The sequence below is a fragment of the Halichoerus grypus genome, chromosome 15, assembly GCF_964656455.1.
Source record: "Halichoerus grypus chromosome 15, mHalGry1.hap1.1, whole genome shotgun sequence".
Lineage (NCBI taxonomy): Eukaryota > Metazoa > Chordata > Mammalia > Carnivora > Phocidae > Halichoerus > Halichoerus grypus.
Genome location: NC_135726.1, coordinates 45,911,268 through 45,938,843, shown reverse-complemented (window position 1 = coordinate 45,938,843; position 27,576 = coordinate 45,911,268). Strand labels below are relative to the sequence as shown.

General features: G+C 41.0%; 1 protein-coding gene across 15 annotated transcripts; it reads left to right on the top strand.

The window, feature by feature from the left end:
- Positions 1 to 581: 581 nt before the first annotated feature.
- Positions 582 to 23,510, top strand: ZNF793 (zinc finger protein 793). Of its 15 annotated transcripts, XM_078063327.1 has the most exons (8): positions 592 to 880; positions 2,066 to 2,207; positions 4,860 to 4,969; positions 8,904 to 9,076; positions 9,835 to 9,895; positions 15,827 to 15,956; positions 16,485 to 16,580; positions 18,502 to 23,510. In XM_078063327.1, exons 5-8 carry the CDS (start codon positions 9,881 to 9,883, stop codon positions 19,452 to 19,454), a joined length of 1,194 nt encoding a protein of 397 aa, XP_077919453.1. In that variant the 5' UTR covers positions 592 to 880; positions 2,066 to 2,207; positions 4,860 to 4,969; positions 8,904 to 9,076; positions 9,835 to 9,880; the 3' UTR covers positions 19,455 to 23,510. The 15 variants fall into 15 exon arrangements, 14 of the variants coding, with proteins under 14 accessions (XP_077919448.1, XP_077919453.1, XP_077919458.1 ...); XM_078063332.1 differs by lacking the exon at positions 8,904 to 9,076 and having other exon boundaries at positions 15,830 to 15,956; XM_078063333.1 differs by lacking the exon at positions 8,904 to 9,076 and having other exon boundaries at positions 9,723 to 9,895; positions 15,830 to 15,956.
- The last annotated feature ends 4,066 nt before the right edge of the window (positions 23,511 to 27,576 follow it).

Genomic DNA, 27,576 nt, shown 5'->3' with positions numbered 1-27,576 from the left:
TGATCTCAGGGTCCTGGGATCGAGCCCCGCATCGGGCTCCCTGCTCGGCGGGAAGCCTGCTTCTCCCTCTCCCACTCCCCCTGCTTGTGTTCCCTCTCTCGCTGTGTCTCTCTGTGTCACATAAATAAATAAAATCTTAAAAAAAAAAAAAAGAAAGCTTAAAAAAAAAAAAGTCCCTGCTTTCAAAAATTTTCTTTCAATAACAGCTAATAACTTCGTACTCGCCGTAGGAAGCCATGGCTCCGCCCTCTCCGGAGCTGTCACCCCTTCCTCTGGTGGCCTCATGCTCCCCAAGGGAAGAGCGTCTCTCCGGGGTTCTCCAACTCCTAGAGCTGTCCCAGGAAAAGTTTCACCTTGCTTCGGGGGGCTCCTCCTATGAGGTGGCCCCGCCCACTGCAATAAACTGTATAAATGTACGTGGCCATCTTACCTCAGCGCCTGCGCTGCTGGAGACAAAGAAAGCTCAGTTTGGAGTCAGGGCGCCTCCGTATTGATGACGGGAGGTTTGGGCTCCTGAGAAGTTAAAAACAGCAGGGACGTCAGTGTTTACGGACCCAGGAGCACTTGCTTCTCCCAGCCCTAAAATAGCTTAACCCTCTGGTCTAACAAAGGGCCTAATCACCGCTGTACGGCTCAGATTTAAACATGGCCTCCCCCAACAAGATGTCGAGAGGGCGCGGCCATCATACCTCCCGTTAAAGTTCAGAAACCCAGAATCCTGTGCGTTGGAAGGTTGCCAGGTGGCGGCCGACAGCCTCAAAGTCGCGACTGAGTCTGCGCACTGGCCAGTTGGGATGGGAAGCGATTATACTGCGGCGAGGCGCCGTGGTCCGGCGATCAATTTCGGGTTATGGGCGCGGATCCAGGAAAAATGGGAAAGGTCAGTGTGAGGAACAGTCAAGATTAAAGACCTCTGTAGGGTAGTGATCGGGCGACTACGGTGGCCCGACTGGGTCAGTCATGGGTGCCCGTAAGGGTCAGAGACGAGGGTACTGAAGGGGTTAAGTGATTGGACGTGGGAGCCTCGTGGGGGTCTGTGGTGGCTGGTGGAGGTTTGTGGGAGTCGGTGGCAGTGTCTGTGAAGATGGATTGGGAATATTTGGGAATCAATAAATGAGGGTTCTCGATTTCTTGATTGGCAGAGTGAGTGGTGATCAGTTTATAGTGGTCTTCAGGGGTCTGCTGCCAAGTGGGGTGCTTCAAAAACACTGATTTGAACAGCACTAGAGCTCAATGTTCGAAGCCTGAGAGGGTCAGTGATTGGAGGTTCTAAGTTCTGTTTGGGTACCTGGAAGTGATGATTGTGGGAACTTTGAGGTTAAGTGATGGGAGGGGTTAATGGGGACCAGTGTTTAGAGAAATGCTTTAGGCCATCAGTGATTGAGACTTCCTTTAGATCATGGATGGGAGGAGCAATCTGAGGGTATTAGTGATTGGACTTTTGTAGATCAGGGAATGGAGAACACAGGGATCAATGGGGGTCAGTGATTGGGACTGTCAATAATTGGGGGGGAGGTGGGACTGTGGGAGTCAGCAATTGATAGTCACTCATTGGGATATCATTGGAGATCAGTATGGGTTCATGATTAGGGATCTGTGTAATTCACTGTTGGGCAATCAACGTATCAGTGAGCCTTGTAGTCACTGACTAGCAGTCTTTGATGGTCATGTTTGGACATACAGGGATATCAGTGACTACAAGAACGTTTGTTGTAGATTGGGGCACTATATATGTCTATGAGTAGGAAGCTTAATGGGTGTTGAGAAGGATTGTGAAATTTAGAGGTTGGGCATGGAGAGTTAAGGATTTGAGGCTGCAGCCCTGCATAATGGGAGCACACTTCACCCTTGTAACACTCTCCAGCTGATGGAACAGTCAGTTCAGTTCAGTCTAGTCCCTCCGCAAAAGCCCACATCAAACCCTTTTGATTGTTCCCCATGTTAATGAAAGTGCTTTGAAAAGACTAAGTGTTAAACTTACCTGAAGTACCATGTTATTAAAAATGTGGCTTCTATTGCTTTTGCCAAGGATTTAGTGCATATTTCTTTTAATGTTTCCTTTAAGGCCCTTTCTGGCAACGGTAATGACGTATCCATCTGTGACAACATCCCAAGGGTGAGTCTGGTTTCTGGAAATCTAGTCTGACCCCATGGCAGCTAGGATGGATGTGACTTTGCCTGTGGTTAGAAAACAAAGAACTTACTGAGTAAGTATCTAAACTGATAATTGTAAAAGATTTGGTCAAAGGAACACTTTGAGGGTGTTTGGAAAATACTTTTACCTAGGCTTAACTTAAAAATAATGTTCTCACCACACGCATACAAAAAGTAATTAGTGAGGTGATGGAAGTGTTAACTAACCCTATTGTGGTAATTATTTTGAAATATATACATATATCAAATCATGGTATTATACACCTTAAATTTTATATGTCACATACCTCAATAAGGTATGCCACATACTTCAATATGGCTGGGGAAAAAAAGAAAAATAAATTATGTAAGGAAAAGAAACTGGATCTGGAAGTTACTGTGTTCTAAGAATCTTTTTGCCTTGTTCTGTATTTTTTTAGGCATGACACGTTTGACCTCCTTGAATCTGTTCCTTGTAATATCCTGGTAGAATAATTCAATAAAGATAAAACCACAAAAACAGAACTTAAAGCTACTTTTAGAAACTGCTCTTCACTGAAATTAAAGTCAAACTACTGGTAATTAAGATGGGCTGAGACAAGATTACAAATAAAACGGAAATAAGATTTTGACCATTAGCTTAATAAAAGGGTGAAATGCCAAAACAATATTTTGTTGTTTTAAAATATTATATTTGATCCTTCTGTAGTCCCCAGACAAAGCACAGTAACTATAACATCTTCTGAAACAAAGGAAGCTGAAAGGTAAGGCAGGTAAATAACTTTCAGAAGCCATACACATCAAGCTTTAGTTTTTAGAGCAGATAGCCTCTGTTTTCAGTTGCACAGAATCAAAAACATGTAGTTGCTTTGGTGCAGAAGTCATGAGCTTGGATGAGTTAGGAGTTAAGGGCATTTTCTTTTTCTCGTGGCTGTTTTCCTTCATTACCTATGGTGTGTTCAGTGCCAGGTTTGGGAACAAGTAATTTTTCTTTTTAAAATTTTTAACATCAGCCTTCTGCTGAGATATAAGATACATACAGAGATATACATAAATACGCAGCTCAGTGAATTGTCACAAAAGGAACACCCTTGGGTAATGTACTCAGATCAGAAAACAGAACATTGTAGCACCCTGCAAGCCTCCATGATATGCCTTCCCTGTTACTACCCTGCCAGGGGGAACCATTCTCCCAGTTTCTAACATCACTGATTAATTTTGCCTGTTTTTGAACTCTTATAGATGGAACATTCATACCGGGGGGGGGGGGGGGTAGGAAGAGGGAGGCAGTATGTGGCTGTGCGTGAAAGTTTTTTAAGTTTGCATCCAGATTATTTCATTTTATTTGTACAACAAACATTTTTCCAGGTCATTAAATACTCTTTTTTAAAAACTGAGGTATAACGTACATACAGTCAAGTATGCTTATCTTAAGGGTACAGCTCAGTGAATTTCTACATTGCGGAAAATCATATAAATACAACCAAGATTAAGATAGACATCGGGGCGCCTGGGTGGCTCGGTCGGTTGGGTGTCTGCCTTCGGCTCAGGTCATGGTCCCGGGGTCCTGGAATCAAGCCCCACATCAGGCTCCCTGCTCGGCGGGGGGCCTGCTTCTCCCTCTCCCGCTCCCCCTGCTTGTGTTCCCTCTCTCGATGTCTCTCTCTCTGTCAAATAAATAAATAAAATCTTTTAAAAAAAAAAAGATATACATCATCTCTAGCACCCTGAAGCCTTCTTTATCAGTCAGTACTCACTTCCACCTCTGGGTCTAATATAATGGACTAATTTTGTCCATTTTTGAACTTGAATTAAATGGAATCATAGAAATAATCTGAGGGCAAAACATTCATACCATGGAGAAGTTTTGTCCGAGACTCTAAAACCAAACACCAGAACAAAATTCTGACCTGTAGCCCTGGCTTGGCCATTTGAGATTGCCTGTTTTCTGCTAGTCCTTCTAGAAGTCAAAAACATGCACAGTGAATTGGACCCTGTGGGTTTGGAGTAGACTTGGAATAAGGGTCCTGTTAAGGAAGTTAACGAGTTGAGGATGGCTCTTCTCTGTAGATACTCAGAGGGGAATCTCAGAGCTCCCTGTCAAAATGTCTAGCTTTTTAGAGACTGACTTTTGACTGCAGAGACCTGAATTAGGCAGCTTGAAAGAGTCTTTGTAGGGGCTGCCTGCCCTGGGGCTAAGACACAATGGCTCAGCAAATGTAGGATATTCTGAAAGGAGTCTTTCTCAGGGAACCTAGAACATCTGGTAGATTCACTCTGGGGCAGAGAAGCCTCTGTCGCTCATATCCAACCTGAGTAATCTGGGAAAACAGGTGTTAATTCATAATTCAGCCCCTTTCAGCCTTACCTGAATATGTATTAAATGAGGTAACTTACAGAAAGCCTCTAGAAATGGGCTTTTTAAAATTATTTTTATCATTTATCATTCCTGTTTTCACACATAAGGAAACAACCCCAGGGAGGTAAATTGTTTGGCCTAGATTCCCCTCAGTTGGTTAGAGAAATTGCTTGGTTCAAACTTCTCTCTGAGTGATTCTGAGGCTCACAGTTCTTCCAGAAGATACCCCTGCCCCAAACCCAAAGCAAGCCATCACTCAGCTCTATCTCCTACACAGTCCTCTGCAGGCTTCTTCCTCTTGGGCCTCAGAGAGTATTTGGGGAGGGACTGATGGATGACTCTTATCATGGGGTCTGTTTATCTTCAGGTTACCTGAGTACCTTGTATACCTGTGGGTCCCGCCACCTCGCTGACAGCAGGGCTTCCCAGGACCTTGGTCAAGTCTACAGAAGGCCCTGCCTGGGGCTGCAGCTGAGGGTGAGTTACTGTGGAGAGATGGAGCTGTGAGGGACAAGCAGGCCAGATTGAAGACCCTCTGGATTTGGAGAGGGGAAACTTGGGACAAGAATCTCTTCTGAAGGAAGCACCTAGGTTCCAAGACCTCTTGCCAGAGCAAAGACTGCTAAGTAACAGGAAATAGCATCATCCCTGAACCAGAAGCTGAGCAAGACTCAACTTGGTGTCGCTCCTTCCAGGGACCCTCCATGGTAGGGGGAGGGTTGGGTCCCAAGATTCAGAGAGACAGAAGTGAAGGGGGAAGCAGGGAAGGCCAAGTGAGATAGGCATGTTTTCTCAAGGGAAGGAGACATCGGTCCAACACAGTGCATTCTGCCATCTTGTAGCATGTGATATAGCCAGCCCACTTCCTTACTCTTACCGGCAGTTTCTGGACTCGAAGTTGTAGCCTTGTCATTTTTGCCACCTCACCTGGCCTCTGGGAATATGGGGAGTTCACTCCATCCTGACTAAGGGGCAGAAAAGTCCCTGGATTCTCAGAGTGATGGTGGCAGCAGACCTACTATAGCTATAGATTTTTTTTTAAATTAAACTTTATTTGAAAAATTTGCAGGGATATTACTGTCAGTTTTTATATATCCTTCATCTACACTCACCCAGATAAACGCTTACATTCTCATGCTGTCTCTGTATATGTATATATGTATTATATTATAAATATATATTATTTTTACCCTTTTCTTTTCAAGTATTTGAGAATAAGTTACAGATATGATGCTCTTTTACCCCAAAATACTTCGGTGTGCATTTCCTAAGAATGAGAGCATTTTCCTATATAACCATAGTGCAATTTTCAAAATCAGGCATTTAACACAGTGATTTAATACCATTATCTAATCCACAGTCCTTACTCAGATGTGAACCAATAATGTCATTTCATAATAACATTTCATTTTTCATTCCAGAATCCAGTTCAGGATCACAGACTACCTTTAGTTGACATACCCGTTTATAAAGTCTCCTTTAATGGGAATCAGTTCCTCAGTCTTTTTGTCTTTCATGAAGTCAACACTTTTGAAGAGTATAGGCCAGTTATTTTGTATTACTGCCACTCAACATGATTTTGTCTGATGTTTCTTCGTGATTAGATTCAAGTATGCATTTTGGGCAGAATATCACAGAAGGGATGTTGTGCCCATCATGGTGCATCATATCAGGGGGCACATGACTTGTGTCCCGTCACTTGTGATATTAACTAATCACTTGGTTAAGGTGATGTCTGCCAGGTTTCTCCAGGGCAGAGTTACAATTTTTCATTTTATAATTAATAAATATCTAGGGGGGGTGATATTTAGATACTATATAAATATCCTGTTTTTCATCCAGCTCTTACCAGTGGTTTCTCACCCACTGATGCTGCCATCTCATTTAAAGGTGAAGGAAGTGACTTTCCCAGGTCATAGGGCCAGAGCCAGAACACAGGCCTCCGGACACACACTCACTAGCACATTTGCCACACCACCACTCGGCTGGCACCTTGCAGCCGTGGACAGAACAGGCCCAAGCAAGTAGCTAAATCCAGGAGGATGAGAGAGGGGGTGTACTCTTTTAGAGAATCGACTAGTTATCAAAGCTGGATTAACTGCCCCAGTCTGCTGGGCTGCAGGCCTTTCCTTCCAGCTCGGTCCCTGGTGGACGGTTCAGTTCTCTCAGAGAACCTCCCCCCCCCGCTTTTAAAGCCCTTCTGTGGCTTCCCTCATGATGAAAAAAGGCAGTGAAACAGTGATATATAGATAATGAAAAGTGTGTGTGTGTGTTTCAACCCAAATCGAAGCACTAATAACATTTTATTATATTTCATACCAAAAGCTTTTCTACACATGTATTTTTTAAATAATGGGATTGTGGGGATTCTTTTTTAACTTGAGGTGTAACGTGCATAGAGAACAGTGTGTAGCTTAATGAATTGTTCCATATGTGCACACTCATGTACCCACCACCCGGATCATAATAGAGAACATTTCCAGCACCCCAAAGCCTTCCCCCACCCCTCCCAAGCAGTGCCTAGTCATAGCTATCACATAGGTTAGGGTTGTCTGTTTCTGACCTTCATATAAATGAAATTCAAACAGTAGATCATACTTTTTTTTAACTACTTTTTTGACTTACTGGTATAAGTTGATTAATGTGTTAGTTAAGCAAAGAAGTATCTGTATTTTATTTAACATTCAAGGAAATCACTTTTTTTATTTCTCCTATAGAAGAGACAGGAATGTAAGTAGTTAATCTTAACACCATTAAGACAAATTCATTATTATATCTTGTGAACAGGATGTTCCTGGAAATGTCCCATATCCTGATTGTGTGGGAGTTATGTGGGTGAATGAATACATATGTCAAAACTCATCGAACTATGCAATTAAACTGATTCATTTATTATATGTAAATTATACCTCGGTAAAAAAAAAATCTTTTAAAAGGCATAATAAGATTAACATAACAATAAAAAAATTAAAAAAAAATAAATAAAAGGCATAATAAGCTCACTGCTCAGTCCTGATAGCTAAATGCCTGTTTTACACTAACTGTGCTTTCTGACCTGTACAATATTTCAAAGCATTTTCATACAATTAAGAGATAGTGGATATTTATTGTCCACTGAGAAAAGTAAATGATTAACTCATTTTGCACTATAGTGTTACGAATGTTTCCATTATGTGTATCCTCATGTACCCACCACCCAGATCATGACAGAGAATATTTCCAGCACTTTTTTTTCTTTTTTTTCTTAATCTTTCCAGCACTTTAGAATCGTTTCCTTTTTAAAAAGATGATTTGTCAATAGATTAGTGAGAAAAGACTTATGTAAAACAAAGCTAGAAGAATGTATTTTTTTTTTAAAGATTTATTTATTTATTTATTTGACAGAGAGAGACACAGGGAGGGAACACAAGCAGAGTGAGTGGGAGAGGGAGAAGCAGGCCTCCTGCAGAGCAGGGAGCCTGAAGCAGGGCTCGATCCCAGGACCCCGGGATCATGACCCGAACCAAAGGCAGATGCTTAACGACAGCCACCCAGGCGCCCTGAAGAATGTATTCATTTTGAAAGAATTTTCTCCCCTTGAATCTGGTGTCCTCTGCTAATCACTAAACCACCTGGAAGCTTTTAGTAGATACGGCCAGTTTCCCTTATGGTTGAACCAAATGACAATCCCATCAGCTATGCGTGAAAGCTCTTGTCACTCCTGAATGTCGATTTTTAATTCCAGGCTGTCGATTATTGGCACAGTATTTTCAGACCTCTTTATAAGGTTTCTCACTTCTGTGAGTGAAAAACCTAAACATTCTTGGGGCACCTGGGTGGCTCAGTCGTTAAGTGTCTGCCTTTGGCTCGGGTCATGATCCCAGGGTCCTGGGATCGAGCCCCGCATCGGGCTCCCTGCTCCGTGGGGAGCCTGCTTCTCCCTGTCCCACTCCCCTTGCTTGTGTTCCCTCTCTCACTATGTCTCTTTCTGTCAAATAAATAAATAAAATCTTTAAAAAAAAAAAAAAAGAAAAACCTAAACATTCTTTATTAGTTTTTTGTACCAGTTTAGTATGTATGGATGTTTTGGAAATTAGGAGCCTCCATGTTTTAGTAGTCCTATTTAGTTACAGTACCTGTTATTTTAAGAGAAAAAAGTTAATATTTTGATTTTTGAATTTCACTACAAATTCATAGTTTTTGTAGACTAAAAGTTTGTGAACGTATGCATTCATATGGAATTCCTAGACCATGAAGTATTCATGTTTAGCTCTGGTAGATATGAGCAGTTTGCTCTTACCACTCCTCCTCACATGGTTGGAGCCCTTGAGGCTGGTTCCTCTGCCCCCTTGCCAGCACCTATCCCTGAAGAAGTGTCTTTGCTTTCTGGCACTCAGGATTACAGAGGTGCTTCTTGTGTTCTTTTCCCCAGATGTGGACTCAGCCATTTTCCAAGGAGCTCGAGTTCCCTTTTAGTGAAACCAGTGGAAGAGATCAGGATCTGGGCACTAGCAGGTTTTTCCAATTGCAGTGACACAGCCACAAAAGATATAAGTTTTAAAACCATGAGTTATCCCATTGATGATTTTACCATTAAACATTCAAGTATGTCATAAAATAGTTACATTCTTAATCTATGATTTACCCTTTTTCTTTTATAATTTAAGCCACATAGTTATCTCTTTAATTAAACATCTTAATTAAAAATAATAGTTGTTTGTTCTCATCTGTTGAAAAATATTTTTTAACAACAACATTTAATAATACACTGGATAAATAACCAGGTGTAGCCTTTCAGTAATCATTCGTACCACAGTGTAAGTAACCATCAGTTTTAACTGATGTTATACAGTTATTTTATTTTGCTTTGAGTTCTTTGTAATAAGTTATAGTATATACTTTTTCAGTATATGCTTTTTTAATGTTAATATTATTATAGAAAAAGCATCCCAAATATAGGACTTCATAAACACCGGTAGGTGAACAAGTGCAACTTTAAAAGTAAATAAGAGGCAAAACCCAAGCCTTTTTTGCCTTTCAGAGAAAATGTATTGTTCTGCAGGGGTGATCCCACTCAGCATGAATTTGGCTCCATCTCCCATGGGGACAGTTATTTAAGTTTTAAAGATTTTGGTTTTTAATAAATTTTTACTTCTTACTTGGTAGCAGCTTTTACTTCCTGGGAGGTCTGTTTTATGCATTCACATTCTGAATTGAATGGCACCATTTTTTTTTTTTTCTTTTACCACAGTGATTTCAAGCATGGATTTTTGTACAAGATTTATGTAGGGACTTTGCAAGTTCCGAGACGGGCCTGGTCCCTCACAGCTCTGTTCTCTCTTTCTCCATCCTCCTCCCCCCAGTCTCTGTCTTCACAGGACTCAAATCTTTTTCCAAGAACAGCAGAAAATGATTGAGTACCAGGTAAGTGTGACATAAAGTAGCCGAGTTTCCCTTCTTGGGAAACTGTTCTAGAAAAAATATGTGCATTTCAAGCATGTATACTTTATCACAGGCTGGGTTCTCAGAAAACAGACTTGGAGGTGGGAGATTTGCACACATGAGGTTTACTAGGGAGACTCTTAGAACACTTATAAGGAGCGAAGGAAGCAGGATTAGGCAGAGGGATTTAAATAGAGGCACCAGCTGACCTTACAAGATGCTTTGGAGCTGGGATGGCCCTTGCTGTTGTCTTGAATGGAGGGAAGGAGGCCTTTATATTCTGAAATCAACCAGTCACTGGTGTAGGCTGCCCCAGGGAGGGGACATAAGTTTGCGTGGGTAGCTCCCTTTGACCAAGGGCACTTTGCAAAAGGTCTCAAGCCTGCAGTAGCCAGTCTTCTAACAGCTGGGAGAATACCTCAGTCCTTCAGGGGGATTTGAGTGGAACATCACAGCTTCTGTCTACACATAGATACAATGGCAAGACCCTTATTTTTTTTTTTTTTTTAAAGATTTTATTTATTTATTTGACAGAGAGATAGCGAGAACAGGAACACAAGCAGGGGGAGCGGGAGAGGGAGAAGCAGGCCTCCTGCCGAGCAGGGAGCCCGATGTGGGACTCGATCCCAGGACCCTGGGATCATGACCTGAGCCGAAGGCAGACGCTTAACGACTGAGCCACTCAGGCGCCCCAAGACCCTTATTATACATACTACTCTACCCCCTTTTTTCCCAAATAAAATATCTTAGAGATTGTACATATTAGTACTTGGGACGACACCATTTTTTTTTTTTTTTAGATTTTATTTATTTATTTGACAGAGACATAGCAAGAGAGGGAACACAAGCAGGGGGAGTGGGAGAGGGAGAAGCAGGCTTCCTGCGGAGCAGGGAGCCCAATGCAGGGCTAGATCCCAGGACCCTGGGATCATGACCTGAGCCGAAGGCAGATGCTTAACGACTGAGCCACCCAGGCGCCCCCACACCATTTTTTTTAAACAAGGTACATAATGCTCCATCCTATGCATGGAATATGACTGATTTAACTAGCCCTCCATTTTATGACATTCAGGTAATTTCCAAATTTGATATTACAAGGAATGATGCAAGGAACCTTCTTTGTTGGAATACAGATATACGAAACAGTCCAACAAGAGTCGTTAACTGTGGTCTTCCTGGTGGCCCAGCAAAAAGGCAAACACAGCCCATGATTTGCACTGGCCATAGGATAGAAGCTTGCTGTTATTTCTAAGAGAAAACTAGCTTTTCAAGGCATTTTCTAAAGACATTTCCCTGAGGGGCCTTCTTATGGCTGAGGTAGAGCAACACTGCTGCTAACCGTGTGGTCCCAGGACATGGGCTTCTCCAAGGAGCTTGTTAGACATACAGAATGGCAGGCCCCACCCCAGACCTGCTTGAATCAAGTGATTTGAGGGTGGAGCCTGGGAATCTATGTTTAACAAGCTCTCGGTGATCCTTATGCTCTTGTAAGTGTGAGAAGCACTGGCAGAGAGGACAAAATTCTTAACGATAACTAACCAATGTAGAAGCATGTTTTCTACAGTGGTTCAGCTCTTCCCTTGGAGTTGAGTATTAGCCCCACAGAACTCCTGGATTTCGAGGTGACCAGAAGCATCATGACTTAGTTTCCCAATGAAGTGTTAAAGTTTTCTATCAGTGTCAGAGTTGCAGGAAGTTTTAACTCCTCTGTACTTTGCAGCCACATGTGTAATGGAATAAAATGCTAAAGTTCAGTTAGAGGAAAGTGAAAATACAAATATTATTTATTTTCAAAAGGAGCGGGCAGGAAGATTCCTCCCCATTTATGGAAGTCCTGATTTTGGTCCAGGGTATCTGTGTCCTTGATCTAGACTGAGGAACAGATGAGCTGTCCATTATTTAAATTACTGTCATTCCCTTTACTGTCTTTACTAGTTTGGCAGCAAACAGTGAACATCTTAGTCCCCACGAAGTCTTGGTGTGAAGAGTTCCCAGCTCCCCCTACCTTCCTCACCATCTTATGATGGTGAAGTTCCCTGCGTCCTGACAGGACTCCCCCTCAGCCCCTGAGTTCCTACATTTCCACCTCTTTGGAGGCCTCCCTCCAGGAGGGACATCTCTTTCTGGAGACCCATCCTCTCCCCTTTCCCAGATCTTTTCCCTTGTCCCTACAACCATTGTCAGTGCCTCCAACCCTAGAAACCATCACCACTTCCAAACCACAAAGGCCTTTCCTTTCTCCCCTGGCCTCCTTCCATCTCTTGTAGGGACTTCCTGCTCTTGATGTTTCCATATCCTGTTTCTTATTCTTTCTTGAGTCCAGCATCCTCTCTCCCCACCTGACTAAAGCTTTTCTGGCCAAGGGCCCAGGTGACTTTTTTGAGGCTGAAATCAGAAGATGCTTTCCGATTGTTCTGCTAAAGTAGACTGTACTGTTTGCCCCCTTCTGTGCAGAAGGCAACAGCATACACTGGGTGAGAGCACAGGCTTGGAGCCAGACTGTTGAGTTTGAATCCCAGACCTTACCGTCTGTATGACCTTGCACAAGTCTCTGAACCTCTTTGTGCCACAGTTTCCCATCTCAGGAGATGGTACCATCCCACTGGACAAGCCAGGACCATATCCTTGACTTCTCCCTGCCTTCCCATTCTCACACTCAGTCACTAAGTGATGGTAATTTTACAACCTTAATGTTTCTTCCATCTCTTTCCTCTTCATCCCTATGTTTGGTGAAAATGACATGCCTTTATGGGTGTCAAATTACATCTTTTCTATTTTGTTCTGTTCTATCCCATCCCATCCCATCCCATCCCATCCCATCCCATCCCCTCCCACTCCAATTAGCTCTGTTTGGGAAATACCGACCCACGCCTGTCAACTGAGCCAGGCTCCATGCTCTGTGGTAAAAGACTGACTGCTGTTCTCCCACTACCATGGTATGTTATTCTGACATCAGAGAGGATATCTGGTTGGTACCTCCTATGTACATGGCCTTTGTATGGGTCTAGGGTCTCACGTGCCAGGTCCTGCCTTCAGGTCTATCTGCTTGGGCTACTGCTCAGGTGCCACTGTAGGACCCCACATTTTTTAAAGAGATGTACAGCTTCCTCCTGAGGTTGAGCTGATGCCTGTGACCCAAAGCCCCCACCAGAAATCACATTGTTAGACTATCTCATGTGGCCCAAGGCCTCCAGGTAAACAAAGACGGTCTTACCAAACAGAACATTGCAGGGGCTTAGAGATTAACTCCCAGGAGCTGAGTGCAAAGATCAGACCTCTCTTTGGGGAAAGTTCAGTTCTTTACAGTCACTTGAAGATATATCATAGGTACTGTTTCCTCTACTCAAGGAATAGGGGAGTTTTTTCCCTACACCAAACAATTCTCCCAATTCTCCATGGACACCAACTGGGTATCCTACAACTTAGTTCAACTTGGAGTTAGCATAGACCCTACAAGTTAGGGACTCAGTCTCACAAGACTGCCCCCCCCCTTCAGATGCTAATTACAAATCTCAGGTTGTCACCTGAACTTCTGACCAACTAGCTATAAGTCAGGGGTTCCTATGACTCCCTCTTCAGTTTTGATAATTTGCTATAGTGAGTCACAAATCTGGGAGACACTTTACTTACTATTACAGGTTTATTATAAAGGATACAAATGAAAAGCCAGATAACAAGTACAGAATGGTCCTGAGCACATGAGCTTCTGTCTGGAGTTTGGGGTGTGCATCTTCCCAGATGTGTTCACCAACCTGGAAGCTCTTCAGGGTTTTCATGAGATTTCCATGACGTAGGCATCGTTGATTAAATCATTGATTGGTAATTAGCTCAATCTCTGGTACCACCCATCCCCTGACCCAGAGGTTGGGCGGGGTAGAAAAGGGGGCTGAAAGTTCCAGCCCTCTAATCATATGGTTAGTTCCTCTGGCAACTAGCCCCCTTCCTCCATGTCATTGACATAAACTTGTGTATTGTTGACTGAGGCTTGTTAGGAATAACAAAAGACACTCCTATTACCCCTGTTACTCAGGAAGTTACAAGGGTTTAAGAAGCTCTGTTCCAGGAATGAGGAAGGAAAACCAAATATATATTTCTTAATATATCACAAATATCACAGGTGCCCTCTTAGGTTAGTACCTGTAAGTCCTCTTGGGTCTCCAGCTGAAATCTATTAGGGTCCCTTGGGGCTCTGGCCTGGACACTTTGCTCATCCTGTCTCCTTGCAGAGAGATCCCACACTGACAACTTTAGCTACCACCTCTCTGCTGCTGCTTCCAGAGCTTTAGCTCCCTTCCTGATCTTGCTTCTGGTACAAGATTCTATGTTCATCCTGCTGCATGCTAAGTGTCTCCACCCATGTGTCCCCAGACATGTCTAACAACACATCCTCTTTGTTTCTGCTGTTTTTCTCATGTCTGATTCACCATCACCCAGTTGGCTTTGAGATACTTGGGTGTTACCCTTACCCCTCCTTCACCTCCCCACAACCAGTTAAGCTGCAGGTTCTGCTCTTCTTTACAATGGTCCTTCTCTGTCTCATTTTTACTGTCCCACTTGGGAACACCACCTTCTACCTGCATTATTGCAGTTTTTGCTTTCACTTCCACAGAGGTTCACCCACTACATTTCTCTTTGTATCCATTCACTTGCAAATTATCTGTGAGTTTTGTATCTCTTACAGGCAGCACTTCTTTTTTATTTTATTTTTTTAAAGATTTTATTTATTTCACAGAGAGAGAGCAGGAGAGCACAGGCAGGGGGAGTGGCAGACGGATAGGGAGAAGCAGGCTCCCCGCTGAGCAGGGAGCCCGATGCGGGGCTCGATCATAGGACCCTGGGATCATGACCTGAGCTGAAGGCAGACGCTTAACCAACTGAGCCACCCAGGCACCCCAGCATTGCTTTTTTAATCCAGCCTAACAATCTCTGCCTTTTGGAGTGTTCAGTCATATATTAATTTATATTATAATTTACTATCATTGAATATAAGTATAATTATTGTTATGTTGGATTTGTATCTTTTTAGTATTTGGTTTTTTATTTGTCCCATGTGCTTTTGTTCCTCTATTTCTTCTCTACGTGTGTGTTTGTGTGAATTAAATGAATATTTTTTGGAATTCATTTACTTCATTTACTTCAGTACACCTCTTTGCACTATGATTTTAGTGGTTCCTCTAGGGCTATAAGGTATATTCTTAACTTTTCAGTCTGCTTAGAGTTACCGCTGTACCACTTGACATGGGATCAAGAAACTTACCACATGCCTAATAGAATGAGCTTTCTACACACACCTCTCCCTTGATAGATTTTCCATTGTCCTAAAGTCCATCATCTCATCACTCATATGCCCCTCTATACTCCTCCTGTTACTGAGAGCCTCGCAGCCCTTAAAATCACTGTTCTATCCCCATGCCTGTGTTCATGCTGCTCTGTCTGCAAGGATTGCAGTTTCTCCATCTTTCTGCAGAGAAGACTCAGCTCCACATGTCCCCTAGCTCTGAAGCCTTGCTAGACCTTGAAACATTTAATGGACCATTCACACTTTTCTGTAACCTAGATGTCCTGCCACCATAGCTCATATACTTTCACCTGGATGGCTTTACATATTGCCTTCTGCCAGGCTGTGAGCTCCTTGAGGTCAGGAACCATCCATGACTATGTCTCCAGCAGCCAGCACTGGGTTACACACAGCAGGTCTTCTTCAGTCAATATATGTTGACTCAAAGTGTATATGACAGTGGGTTCCAATGTGATTGTTATTTTCCCTACCATACATAGCCCAAAGCCAGGAATGTAAGCGCATCCTAGATAGATAAATTATCATGATAAGCTCTGACCTAGAAGCATAAAAACTCCATACCATCCACCCCTGGCTGCATTTTCCCACATGACTCAATGCCATTTCATCCTCAGCAGAGACCTGTGTCCTTCAAAGACGTGGTAGTGGGCTTCACTCAAGAGGAGTGGCACAGGCTGAATCCTGCTCAGAGGGCACTGTACCGGGATGTGATGCTGGAGACCTACAGCAACCTTGTCTCAGTGGGTAAGAACAGCTCCACCACACAATCTAGATTATGCGTGAATGACCGCCTTTCCTTTTTCAGTTGCTAAAAGTAACTGAGGTACCTAGAGCCTCAGAAGTACCAAATACTTCCTATGTGCCAGACACTATTTCAGTCACTTTTAAAGTATTAACTTATTTAATTCTCCTAAGAGCCTTATGAGGTAGGTACTATTAGTACCACTATTTTACATATTTGGAAACAGAGGCAGATGGGCGAAGTTACTTGCCCAGTGTCACTCACCTAGTACATACAGGGCCAAGAGTAGGATTTGAACCCCAGCAGTCTGGCTGCACATTCTGCGTTCCTGACTCTTACACTGTGCTGCCTCAGTGAATTTGGCTTGAGGTTCAGTGGTCCTGGGTTACTAATTCCTTTTGGGTTCTGGACGAGGTGTGTGTACAGTCTTCTCCCAAGTACAATATCTGTTGTGCAGCCTTTAATGCTGCCTGAGTGGCCCTGAAGACCAAGGAGCTCAGCCCAAGGCCTGGATCATTTCCCTGGAACAGGTTATGAAGGCACTAAACCATATGTGATCCTCAAGCTGGAGCAGGAAGAAGCACCATGGATTTGTGAGGCAGCATGCTCAGGCTGCCACTGTCAGGGTAAGTATACATCCAGCAAAAGAGGTACTATGGGAGGCTGGCACCTTTGGGATTTTGTTCAGAGTCCAGCTCTCAAAAGCCTTAGAGCTTTGCAAGCAGCTGGAGACATTTCTCTGAGAGCTTTAGCCTTCTTGATGACCCTTCATCCTCCATGCACCCCACCTCCTTTATCCAGGCGTTCCTTCTCCTCCTCATCTCATCTCTCCCTGTGTTCTTGCTCCATTGCCCTTTCTCTAGAATCCTTGGTCTCTTAAGGTTTTCAGTACACCTTCTCTTTCACATTCAGGCATTCTTACAAATAAGCTTCTGTCATTCTCCTGCTCCGGCTGGTCCCTTCCTATTTCCTATTCTCACAGTTTCCAGGTAAAATGCCCCAGACCTGCCTGCCATACCCACACTCTCACTTCCCATCCTTTCCTTATCCCTTAGTCCTTTAGTTTCCTTAAGTCCAAGAGGAGGAAGTATTAAATTTCAGGTAACCAAGGACAGCGGGGCAGTAAAGCACATGACTGAGCTTGGCCCATCTTAACTACTTTCATTTAACATTCAGAATAACTGCCCCTTTCCCATCAGCTCTGTAAAATATCCCAACAATACCCATGGCACCCCAAGTGTTGGTAACCTACTCTTAAGGATGCCTTTGAACTTCTACTTCTCCACAAGAGTCATGGGCTTAGCAAGAATAGTCAGTGCTGTCTGTTCCCAATCTGTTTATGCCACTTACGCTTGGTGTTGTAATCACATAATTGAATTAAATATTACATGAACCCCAAAAACATTCAAGTCATTTTCATGCTTCTCCCAAAATGATGTCTCTGAAATTACTACCATCCACTGTTCATCCACCTTGGTTGTAGCAGTAGCAGCAACAGCACTAGAAGTATTGGCCAATGTGTGTGCTCACTCTATGCCAGATTTGTTCTCAGCCCTTTACATATATCATTTCATTCAACCCTTACAACACCTGTGAGATATCCAGCCTTTATTACCCCATTTACAAATGAAACAGTCACAGAAAAGTTAGGAAACTTATCTAAGAACATATAGTAAAGTAAGGGACTGAACAGAGATTTGAGCCCATGTGGTCAGGTTTCAGAACCAGTACTCTTAACCATCACATTCTGGTGCCCTCTAGGATGTATTTTGCGTCATTAAACTACGCTTATCAACCTTCCTGAAACCATAGTAACCTGGCTATCAGCTGCCTTTCTTTTCCCTCTTTTAAGAGCCACACATTTTTTTTTAAAGATTTTATTTATTTATTTGACAGAGACACAGCGAGAGAGGGAACACAAGCAGGGGGAGTGGGAGAGGAAGAAGCAGGCTTCCCGCTGAGCAGGGAGCCCGATGCGGGACTCGATCCCAGGACCCTGGGATCATGACCTGAGCCAAAGGCAGATGCTTAACGACTGAGCCACCCAGGCGCCCCAAGAGCCACACATTGAATAGCAAGGTTCTATATGACACCTCAGTAACAGGATTGACAAACTACAGCCTATAGTTTGGCCACCTGATTTTGTAAATAAAGTTTTTTTGGAACCCAGCCATGCCTTTACATTTATATACTGTCTTATGTTTGTCAAATACAATGGGAGAGTTGAGTAATTTTGACTGAGACCATATGGCCCACAAAGCCTAAAATTTACTCTCTGGCCCTTTAAGAACATGTTTGTCAACGACTGCTCTACAATATCCCATCTTCTTCAAAATTATTACTTTGTACCCTCTGACATATTCCATTTCATTTGTGCCAGTGTTGTGAATCTTCTCTACTTGTACAACACCCTTCCCTGCATTTAGTTATGGTTCATGCTTTCTGTTCATGTATTGTGCATTGTTTAAATTCTTAGGGTATTTCTCAAGTAATTTTATTCTAGATCATATTAATAGAATAAAGAAAGGTTTGCTGTATTTTCTCCAGAAAACATTTGTCAAGTTAATGTCCAGAGGAAAAGACAAGACATGATTTTGAAACAAGGTGCATTCATCAGCAAGAAAACATTGCCCAAGGAAAGAAGCCATGAAAGCAATAAGTTTGGGAAAATATCACCTCTGAGCACTAATCTTTTTCCTTCAATTCAAAACCCTACTAACTGGGACCCCTGTGGAAAGAGTGCAAACCATAATTTAGATTTTATTGGTTTTAAGAGAAGCTATTCAAAAAAACAAGATGAGTGCTGTGGATGTGGGAAATTGTTACAACGTACAAACCATGATAGAAGACCTAATGGAGAAAAACTCTGGGAATGCAGTCATTGTGAGAAAGCTTTCAGCCACAACCCAGCACTTATGTATAAACCAGCAGTAACCAATTCTCTTGTGTATAAACGTAAGAGGGTTCCACCTACAGAGAAACCCCATGTCTGTAGCGAGTGTGGGAAAGCCTTCTGCTACAAGTCTGAATTCATTAGGCATCAGAGAAGTCACACTGGGGAGAAGCCATATGGATGCACTGACTGTGGGAAAGCCTTTTCCCATAAGTCAACCCTCATTAAACATCAGCGAATTCACACTGGGGTAAGACCCTTTGAATGTTTTTTCTGTGGGAAAGCCTTCACTCAGAAGTCACACCGCAGAGAACATCAAAGAACACATACTGGAGAGAGACCCTTTGTGTGCAGTGAATGTGGGAAGTCATTTGGTGAGAAGTCATACCTCAATGTACATCGAAAAATACACACAGGAGAAAGACCATATCGTTGCAGAGAATGTGGGAAAGCCTTCAGCCAAAAGTCATGCCTCAATAAACACTGGAGAACTCATACAGGAGAAAAACCCTATGGATGCAGTGAATGTGGCAAAGCTTTTTATCAGAAGCCAAACCTCAGCAGACATCAGAAAATTCATGCCAGAAAGAATGCCTATAGGAATTAAAACCTGATAATTGTGAGAAAGCCTTAATCATTATATGTGGAGGCATTCATTTTTAGGAGGAATCTTATTGATTTAATGAATTTGGACAAAATGTTTTACCATAAGGGAAGTCATGTTCTAACTGTGATAGAAATTTTTATACAAAGATTGTAGAAAATACTTTATAAAACAAACATGGTTACTCTGGCTTATGAAAGTTTAAAAATATGTTAATGGAATGACAACAGCATACAAAATATATGTGAAGAGAATTGGTATATTCTGGTATATTCCACAGTGAGCCACATAATAAGCATTATATTTTGGAAATGTAAATGTGAATTTAATGTAAATTGTGAATATCAAGCATATGTGTCACGTAGTATGTAGAATGCCATTCACCAACTTTTCCACTCTAAATATCACCATTGTCTTTTAATGTCTTAACAATATAAAAAATAATGATAATAACATTTGTTAATGTTAAAAAGGCAAAGCTAAGGAATAGTTTCACAACCTAATATTGGATGAACAAAATACTATAAACTTGATTACTCAGCACAGCCATTATTTGACAAAAAGTAGTGTGGCCATGGTATATTGTGCACCTCTTCTGTTTTCTTAGTCTTGCTTAACATGCCTTGCAGCAAATTAGTAGGAAAGACACTGTTTATATGAGTCTTATAATTCAGAAATGCTTCATGCAGAGACCAAAGAAGGAAAATTTTTCTGTTTTTATTTTTTCTTTTTGCAAATTAATTCAGCAACATCCACTTTTCTTCCCTATCAATTTCCCTGTGAATGTCCTGGGCACTAAAACCCAAGTTGTTTCATCATTCCAGTCTTTGAACAAAGTCTACTTCCCTGAGCTGCCATGTCATCCAAATAAAACAAATGGCCATATTGTTCAAGATTTGCCTCCCTATAAGAATGCCTGATCCAGAATGAGAAAGAAAGCAATCACATGAGCACTGGGTGTTGTGTTTAAGTGATGAATCACTAAATTCTACACCTGAAACTAATATTACACTGTATGTTAACTGGAATTTAAATAAAAACTTGGAAAAAAAAAGAAACAATCACAGATAAAGATGTGATTAAAAGAATGATAAAAGATATTTCTTACAACTGTAGATCAGCATGCTTTTAAAAGAGGAAATAAATGTTTTTCTAGCAAAATGTAAGTTAGAAAAATTGCAATAAGAAGTAGAAACTTGATAGAACAATTACCATTGAAGAGTTTGGAAAAGTGATTAAAGATCTAGGATTGAAAAATGCTCCAGGCCCAGATGTTTTTATAATTAGTTTCATCTAACTTTTTTTTGTAGGCTCCATGCCCAGCATGGAGCCCAGCGTGGGGCTTGAATTCATGACCCTGAGATTGAGACCTGAGCTGAGATCAAGAATCGGATGCCCAGGGGTGACTGAGCCACCCAGGTGCCCCTCATCTAACTTTTAAAGAGTAATACCAGTGTTATTTGAAATATTTCAGCCCATAGACTATGATCCCCAATTTATTTTATGAAGTCAGAATAAGTTTTAACACCAAAACCAAATCAAAGTAGTGGAAAAAAGAAAACCCCAAACCAGTCTTACTCATGAGTTTAGAAACAAAAAATTTTAATTAGAATAATAGCAAATAGAATTCAGCAGTATACCTAAGAATGATGTATTATAATGACCAAGTAAGAATTATTCCAAGAATGCAGAGCCAATGCAGTAATAGGAAATACATCAGCAAAATTAACAGTTTGAAAGAGAAGATGCCATCATAGATGCTGGAAGGTATTTAACTGAATTTTGCAAACATGTAAGTTAAATTGTAATATATAATAACCACTTAAGATTCTCTTTACCAAAACTCTATAGCATATATTCTGTTAAAACCATTTTTTGAAGATTAAGAATTTAATAGTATTAGAGATAAAAGTGTTCACTGCTGTCTATTTTTACTAAATATTGTCTTAGAGTTTCCAATGAAGGCAATAGAAAATAAAATTAAATAATTGGTATAAACAATAAAAAAGGTAAAATTTTTTGCTGATGATATGATTGTATATCAATAAATGAAGAGACTAGTAATTGTTTTGAGTTAAAAGACAATTTTCTGAGAAGACAGTATAGAAATTAAAAGCTTCTCTCTGTAAACATCTAATAACATATATGCACTTCTTTTGGAATTACACTAAATGTCTGTGCCTTTTTTTTTTTTTTAATCTTATGTGAAATGATCTTAAAGTCCTTATGGAAAAATATTTGTTCTAACAATCTAAAGAAGAAAAGTATGAAAAAGAAAATTGCATACCAGATGTTGGAATATAACATGAAGTCACTTTAATAAAGTATTGGCAAAGGAACCGATAAATACATCAATGGAACAGCATAGAATATCCTGAAATAGACCTTAGTGTATATGAACTTTCTCATATATGGAAAAGCTAGAATTTCAAACCATAGGGGAAAGGAATCGTTTATTTAAAAAGAATTCTGTTACAATTGGCTTTTAATCAGGAAGAAAGTAAAGTTGGACTAGCAGCACCAACCATATAAAAAAAATCCAGGTGGATTTCAGATTTAAATTTTTTAAATCATAAGTTCTTAAAGGAAAATTAAAGACTACAGTTTAGGAGTTAGATTAATTTTATCAACACAGGATAAAAGCTATTAAAAAATAAAAAATAGGGTGCCGGGGTGGCTCAGTCCATTAAGCCTCCAACTCTTGATCTCAGTTCATGAGTTCAAGCCCTACATTGGGCTCCATGCTGGACATGGAACCTACTTAAATAAAAATAAAAAATAGGAAAAAATTGACTACGTAAAACTATGATCTTTTGTATGGCAAAAGGTGCCATCAACAAAGTCAATACATTATAATTTTGGGTGAAATACTTGCAAAGCCAGTCAGAGAAGTGCTTTTCAGATTGACAGGAAAGCGATAACTCAATGGCAAAACATGGCAGAAAATGTGAATAGACAAGTTGTAAAAAGAGCAAATCCAAGTGGCTGGTGGGACCATCAAAAAATGTATAGCCTTGGTAGTTGTTGGGGAATACAGATTAAAGTCATAATGAGATAACTGTATGCAATCAAACTGACAGAAAATGGCAGGAATGCTTTTTGCTGTCCTAACAAAGGTTGTTCTTATACCCTGCTGGCGGAAACATAAATTACAGCTCTTTTGAAAAGCAATCTGGCAACCTCTATTATAACTTAAAATATTTATGCCACTTCGGGGAATCTTCTCTTAGAAGTAAAACCCCAATACATAAAGGACAGATGAATATGTATATTTATTATAAAATTGTTCCTACTGGCAATAAAACACTAGAATCAAAATAAATGCCCATCAGTAGGGAAATTGGAAGAGGGGAGAAACTAGTATATCCATTCCATATAATGTTTATATAGCCATTAAGGTGGACAAATTAAACTATGCTAGTGGACTTGAACAGAATTCCACAATGTTTTCTTGAGCAAGAAAAGTACAAGTAAGTGTGTAAAATATGAGCCTGTTTTTTAAATCAGTGACAAAATTCCTCTAGCTGTTTGAGTGAAAAACATGTATCCATGTATGTTTGTGTATGATTTTCTGTGCATGAAGAAAAGTATAGAAGAGTATACATTGGGTTGGGGGGAGGTGGGTGATGCAGGTTGGTTATGAGGGAGTCAAGGAAAATGAAAACCAAATAGAAAAAAATATATAAATGAACCAAGTATGATATCTCAAATGTGTGATTAAAATTATTTCAGTGGGGAGCTAGAACTCTGCTAATTTGTGGAGATGTTCATGGTATATTGTTAAGTGAAAAGAGAAAATTGCAGAATAATGTATATGAATCTATTTTTTAAAAAATAAAACTGTATGTGTATATATATGCATGTATGTTTCTGTGAACAAAGAAAAGTATGGATGGATATACAGCAAGGTGTTAATTAACATTGGTTACCTTGGTGGGCGGAAGGGAAAAATAAGCAGTTGTTTAATTTATTTATCTTTGTATTGTTTTACTTGTTACAACATATATTACTTTTGTAATTTGAAAAACAAAATAAAGGGGGTAAATGTTTCAAAATGCAGGAAGCATTTCAGGTGTTTCTGTTTTCTGATAAGATGGCACCCTGATCTGGTCTACGGTCATTCCTCCAGCTCAGTCCTTTGGCTATCACCAAAGTAAAAGTAAATGTCTAGGTTGTTACTTGTGCTTCTGAAGAGCAAAAGTAAATACTGTGAGAAACTCCCAAGTAGAGGCTTTTTGTTTGTTTTTATTTCAAAATAATTTTTGATTTATTAAAAAAGTTGCAAAAGCAGTTCTTATATAGTCTTCATCCAGTTTCTCCTAATGTTAACGTCTTATATAAACTTAGTATAATTATCAAAACCAGGAAATTAACATAGATACAAACTAGTAATTAAATTATAGTCCTTGCCACTGATTCCAGATCCTGTGGTGCATTTACTTGTTATTTCTCTTCTGTCTCCTCCAATTTGTGGCAGTTCCTCAGTCTTTTCTTGTCTTTCATGACTTAGACACTTTTTTTTTTTTTTTAAGAATACTGGCCAGTTATTTTGTAGAATATTCCTCAGTTTGGGTTTGATCCCATATTTTCTCTGATTACATTAAGGTTATGCATTAATACTACAGAAGTAATATATCCTCAGAGCATAATACCAGAGGATACACCATGTTGATGTGTCTTGTTGGTGATGTCACCACTGATCACATGGTTAAGATGCTTAGATTTCTCCACTCTAAAGGTACTATTTCTTCCTTTGTAGTTAATAAATCTCTTGGGCAAGATAATTTTCAGAGAATTTTTTAAAAAATACATTCCAGCAGGTTCTAGCTCCAGAGATTCTGTTTGATTAGCTCTGGCTAAGGGTTCAAACATCCCTAGTAATTCTGATGAGCAGACAAGAGTGGACTTTGGATGTGGATCACACATGTAATCGTTAGCCTTGAAACAAAGCATCATCCTCACAGAACAGATAGTAATGAGGAACACTGAATTGTGACATTTATGAATACTGGTCTTTAATAACCTAGGTGTGTAGTTATCTAGTGCTACCTAAAAAATTATCAGAGACTTAGTAGCCTAAAGCAACACACATTTATTATCTTACAGTTTCTCTGTCAGGAGTCCAGATAGGGCTTAGCTAGGTCCTCTGATTCAGGGTCTTACAAGGTTGTAGTCAGGTATTGGTCAGAACAGTGGTCTCATCTGATCCTCAACTAGGGAAGGATCTGCTTGCAAGATCACATGGTTAGACTAAGGGCCTCAGTCACTTGCTGGCTGTGGTCCAGACAGTAACCCAGTTCCTTGCCATATGGGCCTCTCTGAAGTCCAGCTCTCTAGAGAGGGTAGAGGGGCTGGATACGGAGTTGTTAATTGATCATTCCTATTAAGGAAGCCTCCATAAAAATCACAAAGGACGGGGTTTGGAGAGTTTCCAGGTTGATGACATTCACATACTAGGAGGGTGACACACCCCACAGGACAGAGAAGCTCCTGCACTCGGGATCATCTCAGACCTAGTCCTATCTTTCTATCTTGATGTTCATCTATATCCTTTATCATATCTTTTTATAATAAACTGGTAAACAGCAAGTAAACTTTTTCCTGAGTTCTATAAGCCGCTCTAGCAAATTAATCAAATCTTAAGAGGGCATCTTGGGAACTTCCACATTATAGCTGATGGGTCAGAACCACAAGTCATCTAGATTTGTGATTGCTATCTGAAGTATCTGTGGGCCTGGGGGTGGGGGACAGTCATGTGAGACTGAGCCCTTATGAGACCTGGTGCTATCTCCAGGTAGATAGTGTCAGAATTGAGTTAAATTGTAGGCCCCCAGCTGGTGTCACAGAATTGCTTGGAGTGGGGAAAACTCCCACACATTGGGTGTCAGAAGTTTCATGAGTGTGGTAGTAGTGTGAGAGTAAAGGAGAAACAAGGAGACCTGACATTTTCCCAACGCACCTTGTAAACAGCAAAGAGCCTGTTGTAGTCCAAAAAAGAAACCTAAAATTTTAGTGTACATGAGAAGTGTTGGAAAATCATTTCCCTTACATTCTCACCTTCTGGTTGATTCCACTTTAAAAACTTAGTTTGGGGGGTGCCTGGGTGGCTCAGTCATTAAGCATCTGCCTTCGGCTCAGGTCATGATCCCAGGGTCCTGGGATCTAGCCCCGCATCAGGCTCCCTGCACCTCGGGAAGCCTGCTTCTCCCTCTCCCACTCCCCCTGCTTTTGTTCCCTCTCTCGCTGTGTCTCTCTCTGTCAAATAAATAAAATAAAATCTTAAAAAAAAAAAAAACTTAGTTTGAAGCTAATTAAATTAAAAACAAGCCAGTGGAGGGGCACCTGGATGGCTCAGTTGGTTAAGCGTCTGCCTTCGGGCTCAGATCAAGATCCTAGGGTCCTGGGATTAAGCCCTACGTCAGGCTCCCTGCTCAGTGGGGAACCTGCCTCTCCCTCTTCCGCTCCCCCTGCTTGTGCGTGCTCTCTCTCTCTGTCAAATAAATAAATAAAATCTTAAAAAAAAAAAAAAAAACAAGCCAGTGGTGTTGGGGGTGGGGAAATTGGCCTGATACTATGGGATGCCACAGACTCCTAGTTAAAATAGTAATATGACCCAATATAAATTAAAACGGGAACTTCCAAGGATTAAAATGTATTATATAAACTAATTTATAGAGGGGTGATTATCCCTGCTACTTCTCCATTTGACAGCCTAATTTTGCCTGCCTTAAACCTGGAAGAAAATAAATACATAAATAAATATATAAATAAAACATAAGTACATAAAGTGAATGAATGATGCCTCATGGTGAATTTACTACAACCTTAATGCTGTGGTCCCATCCATTAGAGGCCCCATACCCAATATCCAGTATTATTAAAACTACTGATTCTATTCAATCAACAACTGGTAAATATTTGGCTCTTACAGATTTGGCTAACATATCCTGTTTAATGCCTATTTCCATAGCCTCTCACTTGCAGTTTGTCTTTGCCTCCACAGGAACATTATAAATCTTTTCCAGGCTACCCAGGGGGTACCTCAACAGCTTTGTCATCACAAACTTTGCAAATAAAATCTTAACTGTATCTGCTTTTCTCTAGGAGTATGAGTATGGTACTACATTAATGGCATTCTCCTGCAAGGAGATTCATTTGACACTCATTACAGACATACAAGTCCAACATGTTTTAGTCCTTTTGGGGTTCTATAGTCCTCATTTATAAATTTTACTTTATCTAATTGATGTTGCCATGGATAAATTAGCCCTCCTTAAATGGGGCTCTCTTCAACAAATGGCTTAAAGTCTCCAAGTTAAAATCAACAGTCACTCTTGTTAGTGCCCTCAGAAATTTCTTCACCATAGAGGCTTTGGTAACTTCTACTCATGCCTCCTGGAGTCTGTGGACCACTTAAGATGGCCATAAGCTATCCAATGATGAGTTTCTGATGCAAGAAACTGCTCATCTTGGCCTCATGCTATGCACCATTAAGACAACCAGGGGCTGGCTATATATGGGGCTCTCCTAGAAAGAATGGTTTTCACAGACCCTGAGGCTGTGACCCTCCATACCCAGCTTCTCATTATGCTTTGGGCCATGGAAACAGTGCCTCACAAGCTTGACACAGCTACTGAGACCTCAAGACAGGATGGAGCCAAATCTGGGCTAACGTATGCCTCCTGCAGGAGAGCTGGACTCCTCTGTCCTCAGTCCTTTGCCGGACGCCATGGTGCTGGAGGAGGTCTCCCCTCCCTCTGGTGCCCTCACTTCCTAGGAGCCTTTGGGATCAACTGAATAGTAATGAGAGTTTGTAGACTATACAGATAACACTGCTATCTGTATGTGATAGAACTCAGTGTAACGTTGCTGTTCCCCATCCCTTAGCCAGGATTTTCTTCATAAATGATAGGACCCAAGGGACAATACATTTGGGCAAACTTCAGGCAGTCACCTTAGCATTGGACGTCCCAGCCAACAAATGGCTCCATCTTTACATTCATTACAGACTACTGGTCCGTTGCTTAAAAAGTATTCCCTTCAGGGTAAAAAAGTCTGTTGCCTCACAGACACCCAAGATATAAATCAGTATTACACATGGCTCTACATACACTAAGACCACAAT

Excerpts from the sequence above, each read along its gene's own strand:
- ZNF793 (XM_078063322.1), top strand. The coding sequence starts at position 851 with ATGGGCGCGGATCCAGGAAAAATGGGAAAG. Across the intron at positions 881-2,065 it reads ATCCAGGAAAAATGGGAAAG|GCCCTTTCTGGCAACGGTAA; the intron begins GTCAGTGTGAGG and ends GTTTCCTTTAAG. Across the intron at positions 2,117-15,826 it reads TCTGTGACAACATCCCAAGG|CAGAGACCTGTGTCCTTCAA; the intron begins GTGAGTCTGGTT and ends TTTCATCCTCAG.